The 19,490-nt window shown below is 41.0% G+C and overlaps 1 protein-coding gene across 1 annotated transcript; it reads right to left on the bottom strand.

Moving 5' to 3' along the window:
- Positions 1-6,829: 6,829 nt before the first annotated feature.
- Positions 6,830-17,579, bottom strand: fhdc2 (FH2 domain containing 2). The gene is made up of 12 exons (XM_041253962.1): positions 17,489-17,579; positions 17,085-17,341; positions 15,953-16,014; positions 14,032-14,134; positions 13,116-13,201; positions 11,901-12,001; positions 11,408-11,478; positions 11,068-11,175; positions 10,061-10,131; positions 9,829-9,946; positions 9,308-9,472; positions 6,830-8,959 (listed from the first exon to the last, which is right to left on the bottom strand). The coding sequence occupies exons 1-12, from the start codon at positions 17,577-17,579 to the stop codon at positions 7,547-7,549; spliced, it is 2,646 nt and encodes an 881-aa protein (XP_041109896.1). The 3' UTR covers positions 6,830-7,546.
- Between the last annotated feature and the right edge of the window lie 1,911 nt (positions 17,580-19,490).

Genomic DNA, 19,490 nt, shown 5'->3' with positions numbered 1-19,490 from the left:
GGGGTGAGGGCTGGGAGATGGAGTTAAGGAAGTCTCTTTAACTCCATATTCAAAATACAATACGATATTTTTTTCTGGTTGTATAGTTTGGTCTGGTTGATAGTAATGCTGTATATCATTACATACACTGAGCACTCCAACAATGAACTTTAGTTATGTTGATTTTATAATGACATTTGCAGATGGTCTATATAGACTGTTGATTTTATATTGAAACGACACAGAATGGGGATTCATTGTGGTGACAGGCGATCCTATTTATCAGTTGGTCTCAGATACACAATTAACTGTATTTACTTTTATAAAATTAGAATTCAACAATTAAACCTTATTAATACCAGCCATAACCAGGAGAACCTTGTTTGCCTAAACCAAGCGTGCATATATATATATATATATATATATATATATGAAATATAGTGTACTGAGACCTACAGCATGGGCTGCCTGCACAGACAGTGTAAAGTGGTGAGACAGGGCCAGAGATATGTCTTCACATAGAAATGCTAAGAATATTGTTAATGGTGAATCACCCAGATGCTTTAAGACCTGATTTAACACATTTTTGAGAGGAACCAGAAGAGCCTCCTTTTGGTCGTAGCTTTTGTCTTATGCTCTTTTAAAATGCCAATGACTATAGCTCTGTAGAGAGAAACCTGGTGCCTAAGAATCGGGTGTAGCTGTATTGTATTGTGATCTACCTTCAGCTGCCCTTGTAATCCAATTTGCATTTCCTGGGAGCATCAGCTAAACATCACAAACCATTGTACTCATACTCTCACTGACGAGGAAGGTGTTCAGTGCAAATAATATTCGAAAAGTCTTCAGGAATTCCAATTGCACCAGTTTTATCAGTTCATATCCTGAGGACATTTCTGAATAAAGTGCAACCCACAGGTTGACCCAAAATATGTTTTAGATTTTTGTTTCAGAAAAAATGGTAGTAACTATGTCCTAAAGTAGCCTCGAAAACTGTTTCGCAATATTGGAAGTTGAGAGATAAATGGCAACTTGGATGTTGTCAAGAGAAACATAGCTTGAAATGTTATTTATTTATATATACTGCAAACTTTTAGAAAATGCTTCTCCAGTTTCCATAAATGAATACCCAGGAAGAAACTATTCACAATGTTCTACAGTTGGCAAGGGACTTCTTTGCTACTTGGCTTGTGGAGGGAAAGGCCTCTTTCAGAGTTTACGGCCTTGAAACCGAACCTGAAGGTTTATTAGTGATCACCGCTGGCCAGCTCAGCACATAAATACACAGTTTTAATTCACACAAACCCTACTTCCTGCTGGGTTAAGAGGCAAAACGTCAACAGCAAATAAACAGGGGGGGGGGGGGGGGGGGGGGGGTCTGGAGGGGGAGTGCAATCTCCTTTCCTTGTATAATAAATAGCTGAGGAGTTCAAAATGGAAGGCATAAAATAAAACGCACACAGTATTGAAGACTGGTCATAGATACACCAAAAGAACTGGGCCATTTTTAAGCTTGCTGTGTTATAAGCTTGAATAATACATGGAAGGACATTATCAGTTCATTCATGTTCCACTTTATACAACTTCTTATCTGTTGCCGTATTAATTCAATGGACTGCAATCACAAACATCCCTTACTGTCTTCTTAGCGCTCTAAATCTGGGGGAAAGGTGACCAGGCCCTGCCTGGTTGTATATTGTTTCTTTTTGACAGTAAAAACATAATTGTTCCTTCTGAATCCCCACAGCTTTGAATAAAGAGCAAGAAAGGTCATTGAGAAGTTACATTCCCTCAGTGCTGGGCTCTCAATACAAAACAGCTGACCCTTTCACAAGTTCAATATATCTGTGAGCTTGTTTAGTTTTGCAGGTGGGAACTGTCTATATATCCAATTCATAACAGGAGCTTGTGACACAATGAAAAGTGTGTTTAAATCAAATATTCTGTAACACATACAAAAGTAAAAAGACTAGCACCAGGATGGCAGTGGCTTGAATGTTTGGATAATTTTCACTCCATTTGTAGTCCTTAAAAAAAAAAAGGTTTGAGGGAGGAGGGGAGAGATTTATAACCACAGATAAGTTGCAAAATAGGGCAGGACTGGCGTCATACTTCACTATAAAGCAGTTTTCCACAGAAACAACAGCCTCCCTCCGCATTGTGGAGGAATTTCCTGGGACACTTCTTGCATTTCTATAGTGACCCTCCAAGGTCCTGGGTGCCACCGCAGAAGAGGAGAAAGGAGAGGAAAAGAAACAAGGGTGAAGAAATACAGAGAAAGTAGGTGGACATCGCACAGTAAATCCCATCACTGCCGAGCTAAGATGCAGCAGTTCAATGAAAGCAAACAGAAAATCACTGCCTGGCTCTATTATGGACTGTAAACTCCATTCCTAGGAGTTTTGAGCAGAGGGGATAAGTTACGATACGCATGTGAAAACCTGTTGGAAATTTAGTGCTCCTGTAATTACCATCTTCAGGTGTATAAAGCAGAGGAGAAATGAAACAAATTACAGCAAAATAGTCGGAATATTCAGAAACCCAGCAAGCCAACCTGGTGATTAGCAAGACTGCAGGCCCTCATTATGCATTCCAGGTACTGCACCAAGCACCTTGTCTAGACAGGCAGGGAGACAGACCCTGCTACCCAAAGGGAGAGGAGATGGGGCTGGTTGGATTCTTAACCTTATCAGAATATGAAAAGGGTGGTATATAAAAAGTTAATTGATGGAGCCTGTCTGCACTGTCTGACTTGTCAGTGCATTATACTTTACCTTTCACAAGCACTAATATCTTCAATTAGTTGTGCTCCACATATATTTAGTATCTACCAGTGGCAAACAGCAGGTAGATGGTTATTAATAGTTTTAATTGTGTTAAATACATTTTTTTTTTAAATCCCTGTAAAAAGACACCTAAAATAACACAACTGAACCATACTATAATGTATAGTAAACATTTAGTATTACCAGGTACGGTCTGAACAATTCTGGGTCATAAAAGAGAACTATTTTAGAAACTGGATGAACAATACAGTGGACATTATTAGGTCACTATAGACACAAGAGTACCACTTGCCAAATACTGAATGTAAAACATAAACATTTATTGCTACTTGCCTAAGGTTAAGGTTGTACAGCTTTGACACTTCCTGTAAAGCTTACAGTTTTTCAAGCTTAAAAAAAAAAAATACCATTTAACGGTTTAGCTGTGTACAAAGTCATTACCCCCTCCACCTCAGAATTAAACAATTATGCAGCTGCGCTTGATCAAAGGGACAGTTATTGATGAAGGCCTGGGATTGAATTCCCCTTGCTCCCCTTAACACATTCTTGGTCAGTGCTCGCTATTCACAGGACAAACTTTGTAGGAGGTGCTTGCATGACCGTTCTTTGCTGAACGCAGTGTTATTTGCTAGGTTGGTCTCGTATTAAAGGCTGTACAAGAATCACAGCATGAATACAAGAGTTCCCCATATCAGTTGATTTGATACCAGTTATTACAAATTAAAACTTTTAGGAAGTGGTTGTCTGACGATTTAGAATGTTGGATAATCCAAGCAAAGGGCTCTACATTAAAAAGTAAGAGTTAATATTTTTATTTTAGTCCGTTAATTAAAAAAAAAAAAAAAACCCACAAGAACCTCAGCCAATCAAACAAAATCCCTTCGTACTTTCATGGCAAACAGAAGACACAAGCTGATACACTTCATAGTAATCACCTTTATTCATTTTTTTTTTTTTTTTTTTTTTGCAAAAACTAGATAGTTATGTTACAATATACCAAATAATACAAAACTAAAGTTTAAGGTATATTTAAGGTTTGTATAAAGTGCAGCATACTGATGAAGTTCACGCAGCATCTTTACCGAGACAGACGGATATACAAATAGATGAAACAGAAGATATCTGCGGTCTAGAGCAAGACAGAGAGGGGGGAAAATACCCCTTCCAAGTACCTTTACATCAAAAGGGCAGCCACAAGACAGACACACAGACAATGTAGTGGGGGCAGGGGAGGTTGTAGTTACATTTTGTTTTGTTTGGTACTTTCATTGACAGTAAAGCTGCTACTCTGGCTGAAAATTCAGTATGGGCTAACAAAGCATTGGATGAATCTGTAAACTGTCCACCATTTCAAGTGCCTTTCAGCAAGAAACCTGTGAAAGACCACTGGTATACAATGGACTATACACTTGATGTTTTAAAATAACCGAGACGCCAATCCTTCAAAAAAAAAAAACGCACCCGTTTAAATTGACTGTCCTTTCAGATAAACTTGTGCATTTTGTCCATAAAACTGAAATACCTACTAAAAAAAATGCATGAAGACAATGATAATGCATCAAAACGCTTCTCTAACAAAAGTTTCCAAAATGCTAAAAAAAGCACTTCTATAAAACCTGTGGGTCTGTTTACTGCAGCAGTTTCTTTCAGTTGAATCTTAGAATTAAATCTGGAAGATCAAAGCACAATGCTGTAAAAAAAAAAAAAAAAAAAAAAAAAAAAAAATAATAATAATACAATCTACATCCAGATCTGAACCACAAAAGAATCTGAAATACCCCGGCAGTCTTTACACCAGGAATAGGCCACTCCACGGGTTTACCACGGAAATAAATTAGTGGAAACACTTGACCTTGGTTGACATGCATTGGTTCAATGAAATAATTTACAAAAGAAAGCCATGTTTGGAACAAAGCCCTGAAATTCATTTCCTGGAATGACCAGTCTGCTCTGAACAGGTGTGGCAGTTTATCCAGACATGGTAAAGATGAAGAGCACAGAACTGAAGCATGGTGGGTTTAAAATGTAGAAAAGATGCTGACAACTGGATACACCACTGCATGAATGGAAAAAAAATGAGGAGCAAGTACTGGTTTACTCTGAAAGGCAACACTGTGAAACAAACTTGTTTGTGCCCAATCCCCATCTTTCAGTAACAGCCAAACACATATTATGGTCCAAGCTCCCCCCTCCCCGCCGAAAGGAGCTGGTCTGTGTCCCATGAACCTAATCCTCAAGCAGAGGACCATCACACCTCAACAGAAAAAAAAATTACATCATATACAAACATCACAAATCTAGAACATTATATATAATTTATTTATTTATTTTTTCACAAATAGAAAACATTATTTCTCTCATTTCCAGTCCACAGTATTACATACCACAGTTCTTTCTGTAACCGTTGTCCAAAGTTGTTTGTTTACAACGAAACCTTACCAGTCGTGGTGATATTTTCACGTTATTTTTGTTTTTTTTAATTATTTTTCTTCTTAGAAAGATATACAGCAGTAACAGAAACCTCTAGTTTTAAAGAGTCTTTCACTTTTAGAACCCGGTTCAACTGGACGGAACCCTGGAAAGCACACAAGTCCAGTAGTAGCACCATAATGGCAGTTGGGTTTGAGAACAGGAAGTGGCAGACATTCCCTCTAAAACTGCTAGTACTGTGAGAGAGGGTGGTTAAAGTTCCATCTAGATGCATTCAGCGAAACAAAAGAACCGATCCTCCCTTAGCTAATGGCCCTTCTGATGAAAAGGTAGATTTCATTATCATAATAAATAATACTTGGTAACTTCAGTTTATGCCAAACAGCCACAGTTTGATAATTACTGCAAAATAAACATTTGTTTAGCAGTCCAGCAGGTCAAAAGTCCAGTTATGAGATCCAACACTTTAATTTTTTTTTTTTGTAACTTAACATTTGAAAATTCCGCTTATCTTGACCTCAGTCCTAGGTACAGGGCAGAGATAGTTGTCAGTTTAGATATCCTGCTCTCCCTGTGTTATTGAGCACACCTCATACATACGACACCCTAGAGAATTCCACATTTCCACTGGGTGTGACTGGTGATGAACTGTTCTGAATGGCTTTTTCATATCACGCATTCTCAAATGGCTGGCTGTGCTACATCCCTTTGGTTTATGTGGTACTAAAAGTGGTGTGTGGGTAGGATACAGTATAATTGCCGCCATTTAAAAATAATTCCTTTGCATACTGGTGTCAGAACAAAAAAACAAACAAAAAAAAAAAAAAGAGAACTACATTTAATTCCTACAGCATCTCACTGGGCTCAGGCACATCAGAGAACTGGAAATTTAAATGACAACTATATTCAGGACAACAGAGTGATATTATATATAAATGATCATGCATTTACTGTTGCAGACCTTCTAACCCTGTGTACTATTACATGCGGATGCTTGACGATACAGAACAGTTCACTATGGAATACCAGAACTTGCTCAATATGTAATAGCATACTCTAGCACAGGTGCAGACAACTCTCGTTTACGATAGGGTCATTCCACTCCAGGTTTTACAGGAAACATTTGTATTAGGACTTGGGTGGAACTTGGAAGACTTGGATGAAACAAAAGTTCTGGAGTGGAAGGGCCCTTGTTGCCCACCTCTGGTCTAGACACAGCAGCCCAGTGGATATGTGGTGTGATCGTATGGAGACTGCAGCATGATTGTCTAGAGCTGCCCTGTGTCCAGCACTGGGAGTCCTGGACATTCGAGGTAGGAACTGTTGGCGGTTTTAAAGCTTTTGTCATTCAGTTTCTCTGGTGCCACCAGCATAAGTGGTTTTGCTGAAGTTCAGTATCATATTGGCCATTCTATGACCTCCAGAACCACCCAATACTGACTTCTGTCATTCAACAGCAACTTGAAACTCAAGGCACTTTCGTCTTTTATTGGAGTGGTAGAGGCTAGTGAGAGTACGGCTTTGATTAGATCTGTTAATTTTAGCAAGGATCCCTGGAATGATGCGGGTGCTCCACACATGTGCATTAATAATCTGAGGGGTGCATTAAATAGGGGGGGGGGGGGGGGGGGGGGGGGGGGGGGGGGGGGGTAGTAAAAAAAAGTACAGATTTTAAAGTGCAGTGCACTTCAGTCACCATCTTTACTACACAAGAGAAATCGAACAGTGTTGATTAGGGTAAATAATCCACTGTCCAACAGTGGATTACTTGAGCTGTGTACATGCTTAAAATAAATTCAAATTAAACTAAAATTCATGAAAACTAAATTGATAATTTTACTGGAAATACATAAATAAAATGGAACCTTTTTGTACCTTAGAGTTTCAATTAAACTTGTAATTATTGACTGCTGTAGTGTACTGTGGTTTCTGACAATTCAACAATGTTGGCTTTATGTGGAAGGACGTTTTAAATATGGATAATTGCACATGTGCAAAGCAAGAATATTGTTCCAAGGATTTTGCTAAATGGAAAGCAGATGAACCAATCAACACCGTGAACTTGCTGGTCACCTCCAACTCCTGAGCTAAGGAGGAATCCGGATCTCTAGGGTCTTACTGAGGTAAGCTTGATTTCTGCTGATGACTGAAGCCCCACTGTTTATAATAGATGTAAATGTATTAAATAAATAACAATCTCTGCCTCTTTTGACTGTGTACGGCCCAAGGGTTATGAATTACTCACTCCATCAATCAATTTCTTCTTCCTAATAAAGTCCTCCTGCCTTGTCTCCTGTGATGTCCCAGGTGAGTGTAAAGTAAGGTGGTTGCACCTGGAATGTATTCCACTCTTATTTCCAAGTGGGCAGGCCTGTTCCTTTAGGACTCTTACCCGGTCGGCCTACAGCAGTCCTAGGACTGGGCGAGCTGGGCTCACAGTGCTTCACAAGCTTAGTGGCGGCTGGCACAGCAGCTGCTGCAGTTCTTGTTCTCACACCAGCAGAACTGGACTGAGGTGACCGCCCATGCTGCCCACTCCCTGTACCTGCGGAAGTTGAGTCGGGCCCACTGGAGACTCTTTTGGGAATTCTCAGTGAAGAAGCATGGGAAATGCTTTTTGGTGACACAATTGGCTTCTCCTTGTCCAGTTTAGTTTTTTCAGCTGGGCGCCTCAGGGATTTGATTTTGGGTTCGGGGGTGTTACCGGGCACATTCTGTTTTTCCCTGAAGCTGCTGGGACGTCCGACGTCCTGAGAGGCTAACACAGCTGGCCTGTGCGGCATAGTACTGCGCAATCCACCACGGGGGAATAACGGCAGCTTTGAGTCTCGTGGCGAAGCAGGCACCGGCTCCTCCAGCTTAATTCCCTTCTGCCTCAGAGAGCCCACGAGGGCTGTGCTCCGCTCTTGCAAAGACCGATATTTCTTCGGCACAGTGCCAGCCGCATTCATTTTAATCCTGTCTTTAACAGAGTCTTTGTTTTTACTCGCTTCCAATTCCTTCTGCTGAAAGACCGTACTTGCTCCTCCTCGCTCCCTTGTTTCACTTCCACAAACCTTCAAACTCTTACTTTCAGATTCCATTATTGTCCTCACATTTCCCTTCCTCTCGCTCTCCATCACCTCTCTTTGCAACGCTGTTGATTCCCGTCGCCATTTAGAGCAATGGCTGGGCGCAGGCTGCTGTACCGCCGAGGACACGTTATCATACGACTTCAGCCCTCTCACCAGCGTGTGGCACTCCAGTGACGCTCCCACTTTGGGGTACTCTGGTTGCGGGCGCACACACTCCTGCAGTCCTTCCTCCACTGGGTTTGGGACATTCACTGCTGCAGCAGCAGCTTTGCCTTGTCCAGAGGCGCTGAGGCTCATCTGTTGGCTCAGGACTCTTTCTGTTACCTGCCGCATGAATTGGGCGCTCTGGGCAGGGCAGTCTTCCTGAACAAACTCCTTGGTCTCCACTGTGGTCTTCTCCGGCAGTACAGAGGGCAGCACCTCTGATGAGTATAGCCTCTTTCTTGAGTCTTCATTGGCCAGGATGCTCAGCTGGGGGCGGGGCTCTCTGGGGCGGAAGCTGCGCCTCTTCCATGAGTTGCGCAGATTCCTCTCCAGCGTTAGCTCCAGGTCATCATCCGAGGCGGTCCGCCCCAACCCCACCTCCAGCGCTGAGCAGGTGGCGATTGAGCGCCGCTTCTCTAAACCCTCCTCTTCCCTTTCCTGTCGCTGCACCCGTCTCAACTCCTGCAGCTCCCTCTCCCAGTTCTCCTGAACAATGAAAGAGACTACAGAGTTAAAAATCCCTCAAAGCCAGTGAAAACACTTCAGTAACTAGCATGCCTAAACATTGTTGTAATAGCAAAGCAATTGCACATGTCCCAGCATAAAAGTATTTACAATTTATTTATTTTATATATAAATTGTGTAAATATGCCCTATATAAAATTAATACAATAACGTTTAATTTAGTAAATTCTAGTTTTAGGAAATCCCAGAATCCTAAATGCAATTTGAAAATTATAACATTGACTTAATTGGACATTTACTGTATAATTATAGGATGTATCAACAGCAATATATGAAGGCTGCCAAGAAAGAGCAGAGATTTACACCTACCTGAACAGCTTTGATGAATTTTTCACAGAAGCTCTGGAAGACCTTGCAGGCTTCCTCAAGCTTGAACGTGTCACCATCCTCACAGAAGAACTCGACCAGGCACTGACTGGCCAGCCTCATGTCCTCCACCTCCCCCTGAGCCTGCAAGAGCCTTGACTCTGCAGCCTGAGAGAGAGAGAGAGACTAATCAGCTGATAAAGTTAAAACTACACCTTTGCTTTGTCTATGTTAACTCTGATTAAGCTTCACTCTGAACTATTAAAAGATATCAGGGTGTCTAAATTGCAACTGGCCTACTCTGGAACGTGTCTTTACTTTGTAATTGACCAGTCTACAATATAGATTTATAAAGGTAGGCATGCCCTGCACCTCTAGCATTTCAGTTTGAGAATCATTAGAGTTCAACATCTAGATTCAGTTAACCATTTTGTACTGCGACACCTGTATTTTGAGAATTTTTTGCTGGTAGAATAAATCTTCTATCTTGAGTACTTCTGGGATAACAGAGTATCCATATTTACCTGTAAAAAGGGCTGTGTCTGAGCCCTCAGCTCGGCCTCACCCTGCAGATTGTTCTGCAACCCATCCACTCTGCGCTGTAACCGGCACAGCTCCTCCAGAACAGAGTCTTCTGATAACCTGAGGCACGACAAAACAGAGAATCCAGTAGCAACCAGTCCAAAAACAAACAAGAAAAAAAGACCAGTATTGATTCCAGCATACTCGTGGTAATGTAAAAACTTCATGACCTACCTATTGGCAGGGCCCACGTGCCTCAGTTTGTCAGGGAATGAAAGAAGCAGTTTGTCTTTCTTCTGAGCTTCCTGGAAAAGATTATAAAGTTAGAGGATTTGAAGGCTAAAATTAAACTTTGTCAAGAGCGAAAAAGCATTAAATCAAAGTTTTATGATTTATTACATTTTAGGGTGTAAAAGAGAAACACAAAGTGCATCACGTCTGGTATGTAACTTTATACTGTATGAGTCACAATAGATGATGTTTTGGCAACTCAAATTAAACTCTGAAGCTGCAGATTCCTCTCCTGTGGCAAAGAAAGGAATACTTGCATCCCTATGTGTCAAAGAGGAATGTTAAATGTTATCAGTCATTGTCGAAAAAAAAAAAAAATGAAAAGGGGGTCTTTTGCTGTATTGCAGGGTTTTATAAAAACAAAACGCATTGAGAAGCAAGTGTAAAGGCAGATTCAGATAAACTAAAACAGTCAGCTGCTCTAACTTGTTTGCTAGTTTCAATTGCTTTAATCCTAAAAAGAAAATGTTCATGTCAACTTGCTTCACGATAGGACCCACTGAATTTTTTACAATGCCCAAACAATGCTAATTTCTGAACAATAATTATTTGGTATCAAAGCCAAGATACGGCAAGAACATTAATGCATGGAAGTTTATTTGGTGTTCAAATTAAATTAAAAAAAAGACAAGAAATGGAGAGATGGAAGCAGAGGGGGACAAGCGATGGAGGAACCTTTCCTGACAAGCAGTTTTCTGGTTCTACACAGTTCATGGGAGTAATTAACACATGCCACTACATACAGTAAAGACAGAAGTTTAGATTCAAAAAATCAGAATTGCTTTAGAAGTACACAATCTGCATCACAATGCAGGAACTATACCAGGGAGCCCAAAGTGTCCTCTTTACAGAGCTGAGCTGAGGTTTGCAGGGAGTGTCTGATGAAGACTGGGCCATCACAATGGGCTTGCTCTTGGTAACAGCCAGCACAGAGCACATTCTTAGCTTACCATGGCCACAAAGTGCAGGAGATTCATCCCCGGTTTGTTGGCTTTCGTGTCGGCAAGTTTCAGCAGGGATGCAATTCGAAATCCAGCAGCGTTGCCAGCATACCCTCCCTGGATAATTAGAAAGACACTTCATAAGCACGCCGTTTCAAAAATACAATGGTTTGGGTGTAACAGGGCATATTTTTGTCTGCTTGATTTGGTTACTTTTATTGATTTATTACAAGACCTGCTAGTTATATCCAAACAAAAACAAACCTGATAATCCTATCTTAGTTAATGCTACAAACTAAAGCTTCACCCAACCTAGTTTCACACACACAGCATTAAGCGGGACACTTACAGCATTCATGTAGTTTCCTGCCTTCAACACAAGCCGTAGAATTGTGTGAAGCTCCGGACAGTTCAAGAGCTCTGTAACAAAGTGAAAAAAAGGCTGAACTACCATTAAGCCTTTACAGCATTCTTAAGTGCACAGAGTTCTGTTCAGTCACTCACATTTCAGAGCTAGCTCAATTCCCAGGTCAAAAATAACTTAACTCCTGCCACATATTGGCTGCTCATTAAAAAGGCACTCAAAGACAACATTAAAAAGTTTAAGTCCATCGCAGTTACAGAAACTGGCACAACAACAGAGAAAGAAGAGTTCAACTGCACTATACAATTATAACAGTGGGACCATTCCCTCCAAATTGTACATGTATGGGCAGATTTACAAGCTTAAATTATCATTTGCATGCTGTGCTACTCTCCTGACAAAAAAGTTTAAGTAACATGATTATGTAGTTCTCCATCCTTTAGTCCAGAGTACCCCATTCCCAGACTCCCTGCCTTACCCTGAGCTGCTTGCTTGAGCGTGCTGGCCGCGGAACACAGCGAGGTCACATGAGGCTCAAACTCCTCCTTTAAAACCATGACTTCCAGACGCAGCTGAAAACTACGATAATAAGACAGGTAGTGGTTATATTAGAGCTTCATTCTGTCAATAGACTGAAATCACATGCTGGAAAAACCTTATATTAGCAATGTGTTTTGCCCCAGAGACATATCCAAGAATAGTGGGTGTCAAATTTGTAGATAGCAAACAGGATTTTCATTGTTCTTAGCAAGTGTTTTTGTATCCCCACTCAGTTGCATCATTTCCTAAAGTAGATTTGCAAAAACAATGTATCTGGGATGAATAACTCATAACCCCTGGGGAGTCCAGGTTAAAAGGTCTGAATATTTATATTTCTATCATTTTCTGCCCCTACATAAGGGTTTTGGATTAAATCCCTCAAATCAGCATCAAGTAACTTTACAGAAAGACTACCATAGGATAAATAAATAGCTGCAGTGTCTTAAGCTGAAAATTAATAGAAATGGGCAGAGATGCAGTACGTACTAGTATATTATAATAGTTTACTGGCCCGCTGCTTTGACTATTAACTACAGCTGTCTGCAGTTTTCAGTGTGGTCGTCTTCTCCAGAACTATATACAGAGCTTCAGCATTGAAAGAGTTACACTGAAAGTGAAAATAGAAATAACAATCCTGCAACTCAGCGCCATGTGTCAAGCACAAACCAGACAACATCCTGATGAGTGTACACACTGTGTGGGAGGTGGGTGATTTGCCAAAAGCAGCATCAGATTTATTAGACTGGAGGTGTGCAGTCAAGCAATTCTGCTGAATCAGCCAGCGTGTCACTGTTTGTGTTAATTTAATTGGTTTTTCACAGGCTAGGCAGGCCAGGGCAGGGGTCACACAGTGCATATGGTGACCCTGGACGTCTTTGATCAGCCCTGCTCCTGCAACGGGACAAGCAGGTTTGGGGGAAGCAGGATATACTCTTCATGGTGTAAACGTTACTCTTCAAACGCAGTTCAATGCCACTTAACTATTGGTTATTAATGCACTGAAACTACTTTCAATAGAACCTAATCAGAAAATAATGTGTTGAAGAACTTACCTTTAAAGGATCTTAATAGTCAGGATTTGGATTTCTGATTCCCATTAAAAAAATGTGCAGCTTCACCCTAGCCTTGCGTATCAATCATTACGACGGCTCACCTGGGCACTTCCACGATCAACACCATGAAAAGATCAGCCTCCCCCAACTTGCTGCGATCTCCTTGGAAAGACTTCAAACGTTTCACCTGCATGGGGACCGAAAGGGACCCACGGTCAACGCCTAGCAATGGAACACACACACACACAGAGCAGCAATCTGTGCTACCATAGAATGGTCTTTTGTATCTTGACTGAGCAAATCAGAGTTTATGTAGTGCATGCAAGGACCAGGGCAAGATAGTGTGTGTTTGGGAGGGATACTGTTCTCCACACTGCTGAATCTTATCCCTCAAACAAAATGTGTTTGTTTGAAAGAATTTCCTTTGTTTGAAACTGTGTGGGTATGGTGTAAATCAAGGCACATGATGCAGGCAAATACTCCAGCCACTGTTCTTGTGTTGGACACAGGGTCACCAATTTGAACATTTATTTTAGGATTCTCTTCTGGAAGGATACGTCACCAGTATTGATCAAGGCCTCCAAACAGCAGTTGAATGTAAATATGAAGAGTCTGTACTTCTAAATGGACAACAGGCATTACTTTTGAGACTGCTCTTTGTAAAAGTCTTGCATACAGAATCATCCATCAACAGAGCACCCATCACCAGCCATCTAACAAATCCCGCCATACATGACTGAAGCCGACTTCCAACAAGGACATGCACAAGTCAGGAATTACAAGCTAAGTAAGGTTTCACAGATTACCACTAGTCTTGGACTACCTTACAGAGGTAGCACTGGGTAGTCCCAGAATTAAATGATGTAGCCATCTGGTCTGAAGGAGGTTATTTGCACCATGTATAATAAAAGAAGTCCACATCCGTGATACCCAAACTGCACTGAGAACATCGCCCAAATTGCCACAATTGGACTCATTCCATAAAACATAAAACAAAAAAAGGAATGGAAAGCGTACCTCTTCATTCTCTGGCAGCAGTTTGCAGAGTTCAGTCATTTTCTCTGAGCCATAAGACTGGCCGACTCCTTGTCTGATGTCCTCGATAATATCGGTCACCGCCCTGAAAGAATAAACACATTAAACACCGAGATAGTCGCAGGTCACACTAACCAGCAGCTGTGTAGCAGAACAAAAGGGAGAAAGATTAGAGCCCTTTTCAATGGGGCACAAGACGTAACTGGAATTATTGAGCAACAAACGCTTTCCTGGAATTCAAAGCACAATATCCTACCTGTAATCTCCCATTCTAATACTGAACTTAGAGCCGCATCAAGGATTGTATGCTACCAACGTACTTGTTAGTTCTAGCAACAGAAAAATCACCGGACCCCTTATTGAACAGAGTCTATTTATTTAGTTTCATTACATGAAGATTTTTTAAATATCAGACTACTATAATTATAAAACTGATGTGTCCTGGTGCCTACTCACTTCCTTGGTTACCGCTGTAGTATTTTTTTTTTATTTTTTTTTTTATAAAGGAAATCCCAGCTCTTGCTCAAGGTTTTAGCGTTGTGTGTTTCTAATTTGCGTGAGCCTGGCTGCAACACCCATGTGTCAGAGAGAACAAACAGACTTGTCTAACAAATGAATGAGTGGTGATGTAGAAATTACTCAACAAATTGACTGAGCGTGAGGGGTCACACATCAGAGTCTGTGATAATGTTCCAGAGCTGCTTGTACTGTGTGTGTGTGTGTGTGTGTGTGTGTGGGGGGGGGGGGGGGGGGGGGGTTGTCAGTTGGGAGTCAGTGACTGATTAGTTACAATTATTGTGTACTTCTATAGTATTACAGTTCATTTGGTTTAGAGGGCCTCCTGCGTGCTAACATCAAAGACCCTGAACAATCATGCCTTGGGGTGGTACACTTTGATTTTGATGAATAGAGCCATGTAGTGAGTCAGGGAGTCCAGAGATTACATACTGTATAACAGCTTGACCTTCCGAATAAAAGTAGTAAAGCAAGAGGCAAAGTAAATGTCATTTAAAAAAAGTCTCAGCCCCTGACAACATTCTAACTATTACTTTCTATTGCCTTCTGCATTAACACAATTCTGTTTTAATTTTTTTTATATGCATGTCTTTCATGTCACAATCCACTCTAAAAGAAAAAAAAAAATTCAGTTAGCCTTTTTTGTCATTGACTGTAGCTCACTTCTGACTCCCTGAAATCACAGCTATTGTCAAACACATTCCAAGCCCACAGTCTCACAGCAACAGGACATTCAAATGACAAAATGGTGGCGAGGAAGTGTGGCGTTTACCACATCCTTCAAAAAGAGCATATACTGTAACCGTAGGGCAAGGCACAGCGGGATACAAATCTAAAAAGAAAACAATACAAAGTGTACAGGCAGCAACATTCAAGCTGACCTAAAACGACTCCACAATGTGTAAAAATAACAAGGGTTGTGTACAGAGGCTTCAAACGTATTTACTCCATTAATGCCATGGCAGTCTGTTTTCAAACACAACTGAGCAGGCTAATCCAAGTCCCCCCCAATTTCTATAACACAATCACAACCTGCCACTGTATAAAAGCCTTGGGGAGTGTCTGCCTGCCAGGTGGACCTTACACATGTGATGGATGCATTAAACTTAACTGTAGGGTTTAAATGAAAGGTATCAGTTTAAGTAGTTGATAACTCCTGTGTAACAAAATTGCTATAAAAGGTAATCTGTAACCTTCCTCTTTTTCCCCGTAATGAGCATTAACCTTGTATACAATGTAGACAGAAATTAGAATGGTTCAAAAGTACCAAGGACACACAAAGCATGCAATAACAGTATTTCTAAAGTTTACATTGCAGCCATTAACAGCATCTGTGTCGGTGTATGACTCAAACTGCCAAGATACCCATGAAGTCAGCCTCCCTTACCTTTTGAACTGCCTTAGAAATATCCCCACATTCATGCTCCTCTTTGCATCCAACAGAGACACCTGCAATGCATTACAAAGAACATGCAATGTAGTGAAACGTACACAGAGCACAAGTGAGCAGGCATTGTCACTACATCCTTCAAGCACTGACAAGCTTGGCACCTAAACAAAAGACAATTCAAGTAAAGTTTGTTTTTTTCTGAGAAAAAACAGGAGGCAGGTAGTTTAATAAAAAAAAAAAAAACTTCCTTGTGATTTGACTCTTTCATTAGAAAATGTCCTTGTCAATACAGGATAAGCATTTATTGAAACACTACTGTATTTGTTTGTTTAAATCCATTGTACAAAGTGGACTCAAAGTCAGAGGCAAGTGAAGGGAACGGGACAATCTAGTCTCAGCTTGCTTGACAACAAATCTTTGAGCCAATTCCGTCTCGCTCCCAGAAAACTGGAATTAAATGAAAAGTTAACTTTAATACCGGGATTTGAAAGAGACAATTACTACCTCACACAAACGAATAACCCTCTTTCACTGGAATGTGGGGCTAAAACAAAACTCTTCCTGAAAACACTGAAGGCAGGTTTCAAGTAGTATATTGCGATAGAAATCAAGCCAATTCTGAAATCTCCCCCTCATAGCATTTAATATTTTGATTTATATCCCCACACCATAACCTCTAACCACACCATGCCATTCAACACCCCCACCCCCCCCCCCACCCCACTCCATCCCAGTGCCAATGAGATACAACCAGTGAAACTATACTACGTGGATGTATGGGGACCATTCCCGAGAGAAAGAGAGAGAGAGAGAACATGTTGGCAAGTCTGTTCCTGGAGGGTCATTTCACTCCAGCTGTAATAATGATCTACATTCTATAGACTATATCTGTTGAGTTTTAGTGGTGGTTAAATGTGCGATAGTATTTGAATAATTGTAGTGCCTTGCAAAAACAATGTGTGTGATGGATAATTGAGTGGAATATACCAATACAGTAATTGGTTCAGTTAATTACAACAAAGTTGGGCCTAAAATGAAATGGTAAACTTTGCACACCTTGATTCAGACAACAGTGGGTAAAAAGCAACTGGTTTTAGTTTACCACTGTAGCAGTAGCCAAGTAGCTCACCTTCTCATTGTTGGTATCAATGGGCGAGCTGCAGCGCAGGCTTCTACGGACGATGTTCGTCCTGGCCGGCGACGCACTCTCCTTCCTCCCAAACAGCTCCTCCATGCTGGTGGTGTCGATCTGAAAATCATCGCTCTGCACATCACTCCACACGCTGTTCTTCCCCAAAATCCGATCCTTGGGAATAGCGTCCCAGTTAAAATTCCTCAGCTTGGACCTTCGGGTCACATCCTGGCGAGAGAACGGGGTGCCGAATCATCCTGGGTTGAAAGAGTGGACGGGGTCCCAAGAGTGTGGAGGCTCCCCCACCCGGGGGGGGGGGAGGGTGAGGGGGGGGGGAGGCGGTGTGGAGCATTCCAACAGTGTTGCAGGAACGGGTTGCATTTCCATTGGTTTGACTGTACTATCCGTCAGAGCCGGGCTCTTCTCGTGCATCGTAGCAGAGACTCCATGAAAGCGGTTTTCCTTGGCTCCTACATTCAAGTTAATCAGCATTGTGGCAAAGGACAGCCTCTCATGGTCTCATTGTCATGGCTTAGTCTTTCTCTCTCAGTTCACCAATAATTCTGCATCCCCTCTGTGGAAAAAGAAAACAATTTTTTACTTCAACTCTGGCGAAAGAAAAATGGGACCGCATTTTGCATATATAATATTTATAATATAATAATAATAAATAATAATAATAATAATAATAATAATAATAATAATAGGAGCCATATGCAAATACCATATTGGGAAATCACATTTGGTGGTGGGAATAACAGCATTCAACATTACAAATAATCTTAAATGTTCTGTTGTAGCTTGTGGTTTTGGCCTGCCTGTTTCAGCTTTGCAGCCTCTAATTACAGCTTTAGTATTTCATGCTCTGCTCAGGCAAAACCCACACAAACCTAATTAAACTTAATCTCTTAGCCCTAATCACAACTTTTCAAAGTTTAAAAGAAAAAAAAAAAAAAAAAAAAAAAAAGACAGGCTGAAACATTCCAAGTGCCTCTAAACGCTGTATAAATGACAAGGAGAACACAGTCCAGACAGAGTGCAGGCAAACTACAGCCGGGTGCTCAGATCTGGGACTGATCTTAATTGCCTGCTCTGCTTTGATGGGAGAGTTGTGTTTTACTGCATCACCGAAAGGAGTCACAGTTAGTTAACCTAGCTCAGGCTTTCTTCCAGGTCCAAGTTGAAACAAACACAAGGCAGTTAGTGACTCAGTGTCAGTTGCTAACCTGTTTTTTTTGTACCTGAGAAAAAAACAATCCTAACCTTGCTGCCATGCGTACACTTAGATCCCTGCTTTGCTGGTGGACTTACATGATTTTATGTGTGAGAGAGAGAGAGAGACAGAGAGAGAGAGAGAGAGAGAGAGAGAGAGAGAAATGCTACCTTAACACCAGATGCTGCTCTATATTTAACAAGGTTCATATTCATTATGCTTTTTCTTTGATGAGGTAATTTTCTAACCTCCTACTTGCAGCTGCAGTACAGAAGGCACGTGTCTATTTGGCTCAAGTGAAAGCAGAGAGTCCAACTGGTTCTAGGAAGGGGAAGAAAGTTTCTGCTACAACCTAAAATGAACCACTGGGACTGCACAACAACAGGATTGTCAGCCAAGCCTGGTTTCAAATAATTTATAGTGCACGTAATTTTGGAATGTATACTTCAGTCAAGAGTTGCATTTTAGTCAAACTGAAAATGGTTGCATAACTGTTCAATATTAAAAAGCCTGTCAGTTTTAACACCAGGAAAGCACCCTCACAGCGTAATGTCTGGTACTTTCCTGTCGCAGGTCATACGAAAAGAAATAAACTCAAAATTAAACAAACTTGTACGGATCAGGTTTCAGAATATTACATTTTTAACGCAAGAATTCCACAACTTGGCTTACTAATTTCTCATTATGAAATAAACAAATTTTCAGGTCTCGGTAGAGCGTATACCTGCCAATATAGTGTATGAATTACACACATACTGGGCCAGCACGCAATTTTATAAGCACTCAAAATTGGTCATACTGCACATACGTTTGACTAGTAGCCACACACACAGAAAGAAGTGTATTTCATTGGATATTCAGCACAATTCAGAAAAACACACAAGTTACTGGAACAAAAGCAAATTTGACAATCTCTAGTGCCTAAACGTTGACATACGAGACGTAAACAATCGTTTTAACTGTACTTTCATGACGGGTTCCTTTTATTGGACCTTTCCTGGAAATACCAACACCAGTTACCTTTGCAGCTCAACGCGTATACAAAATGCAGGTCGCTAAACATTTGCAACACCTTCACATTCCCGTTTGAACAGGCTCTTAACTGACGCTAATGTTGCCTTATTCAACAACAGAGGGCGCTATTTAACGACGAAGCGGAGCAATACACAAAACAATTACGCCTAAGGATT

Source organism: Polyodon spathula, chromosome 7 (genome assembly GCF_017654505.1).
Source record: "Polyodon spathula isolate WHYD16114869_AA chromosome 7, ASM1765450v1, whole genome shotgun sequence".
In the NCBI taxonomy this organism is placed as follows: Eukaryota; Metazoa; Chordata; class Actinopteri; order Acipenseriformes; family Polyodontidae; genus Polyodon; species Polyodon spathula.
This window is presented reverse-complemented; position numbering and strand designations above follow the sequence as displayed.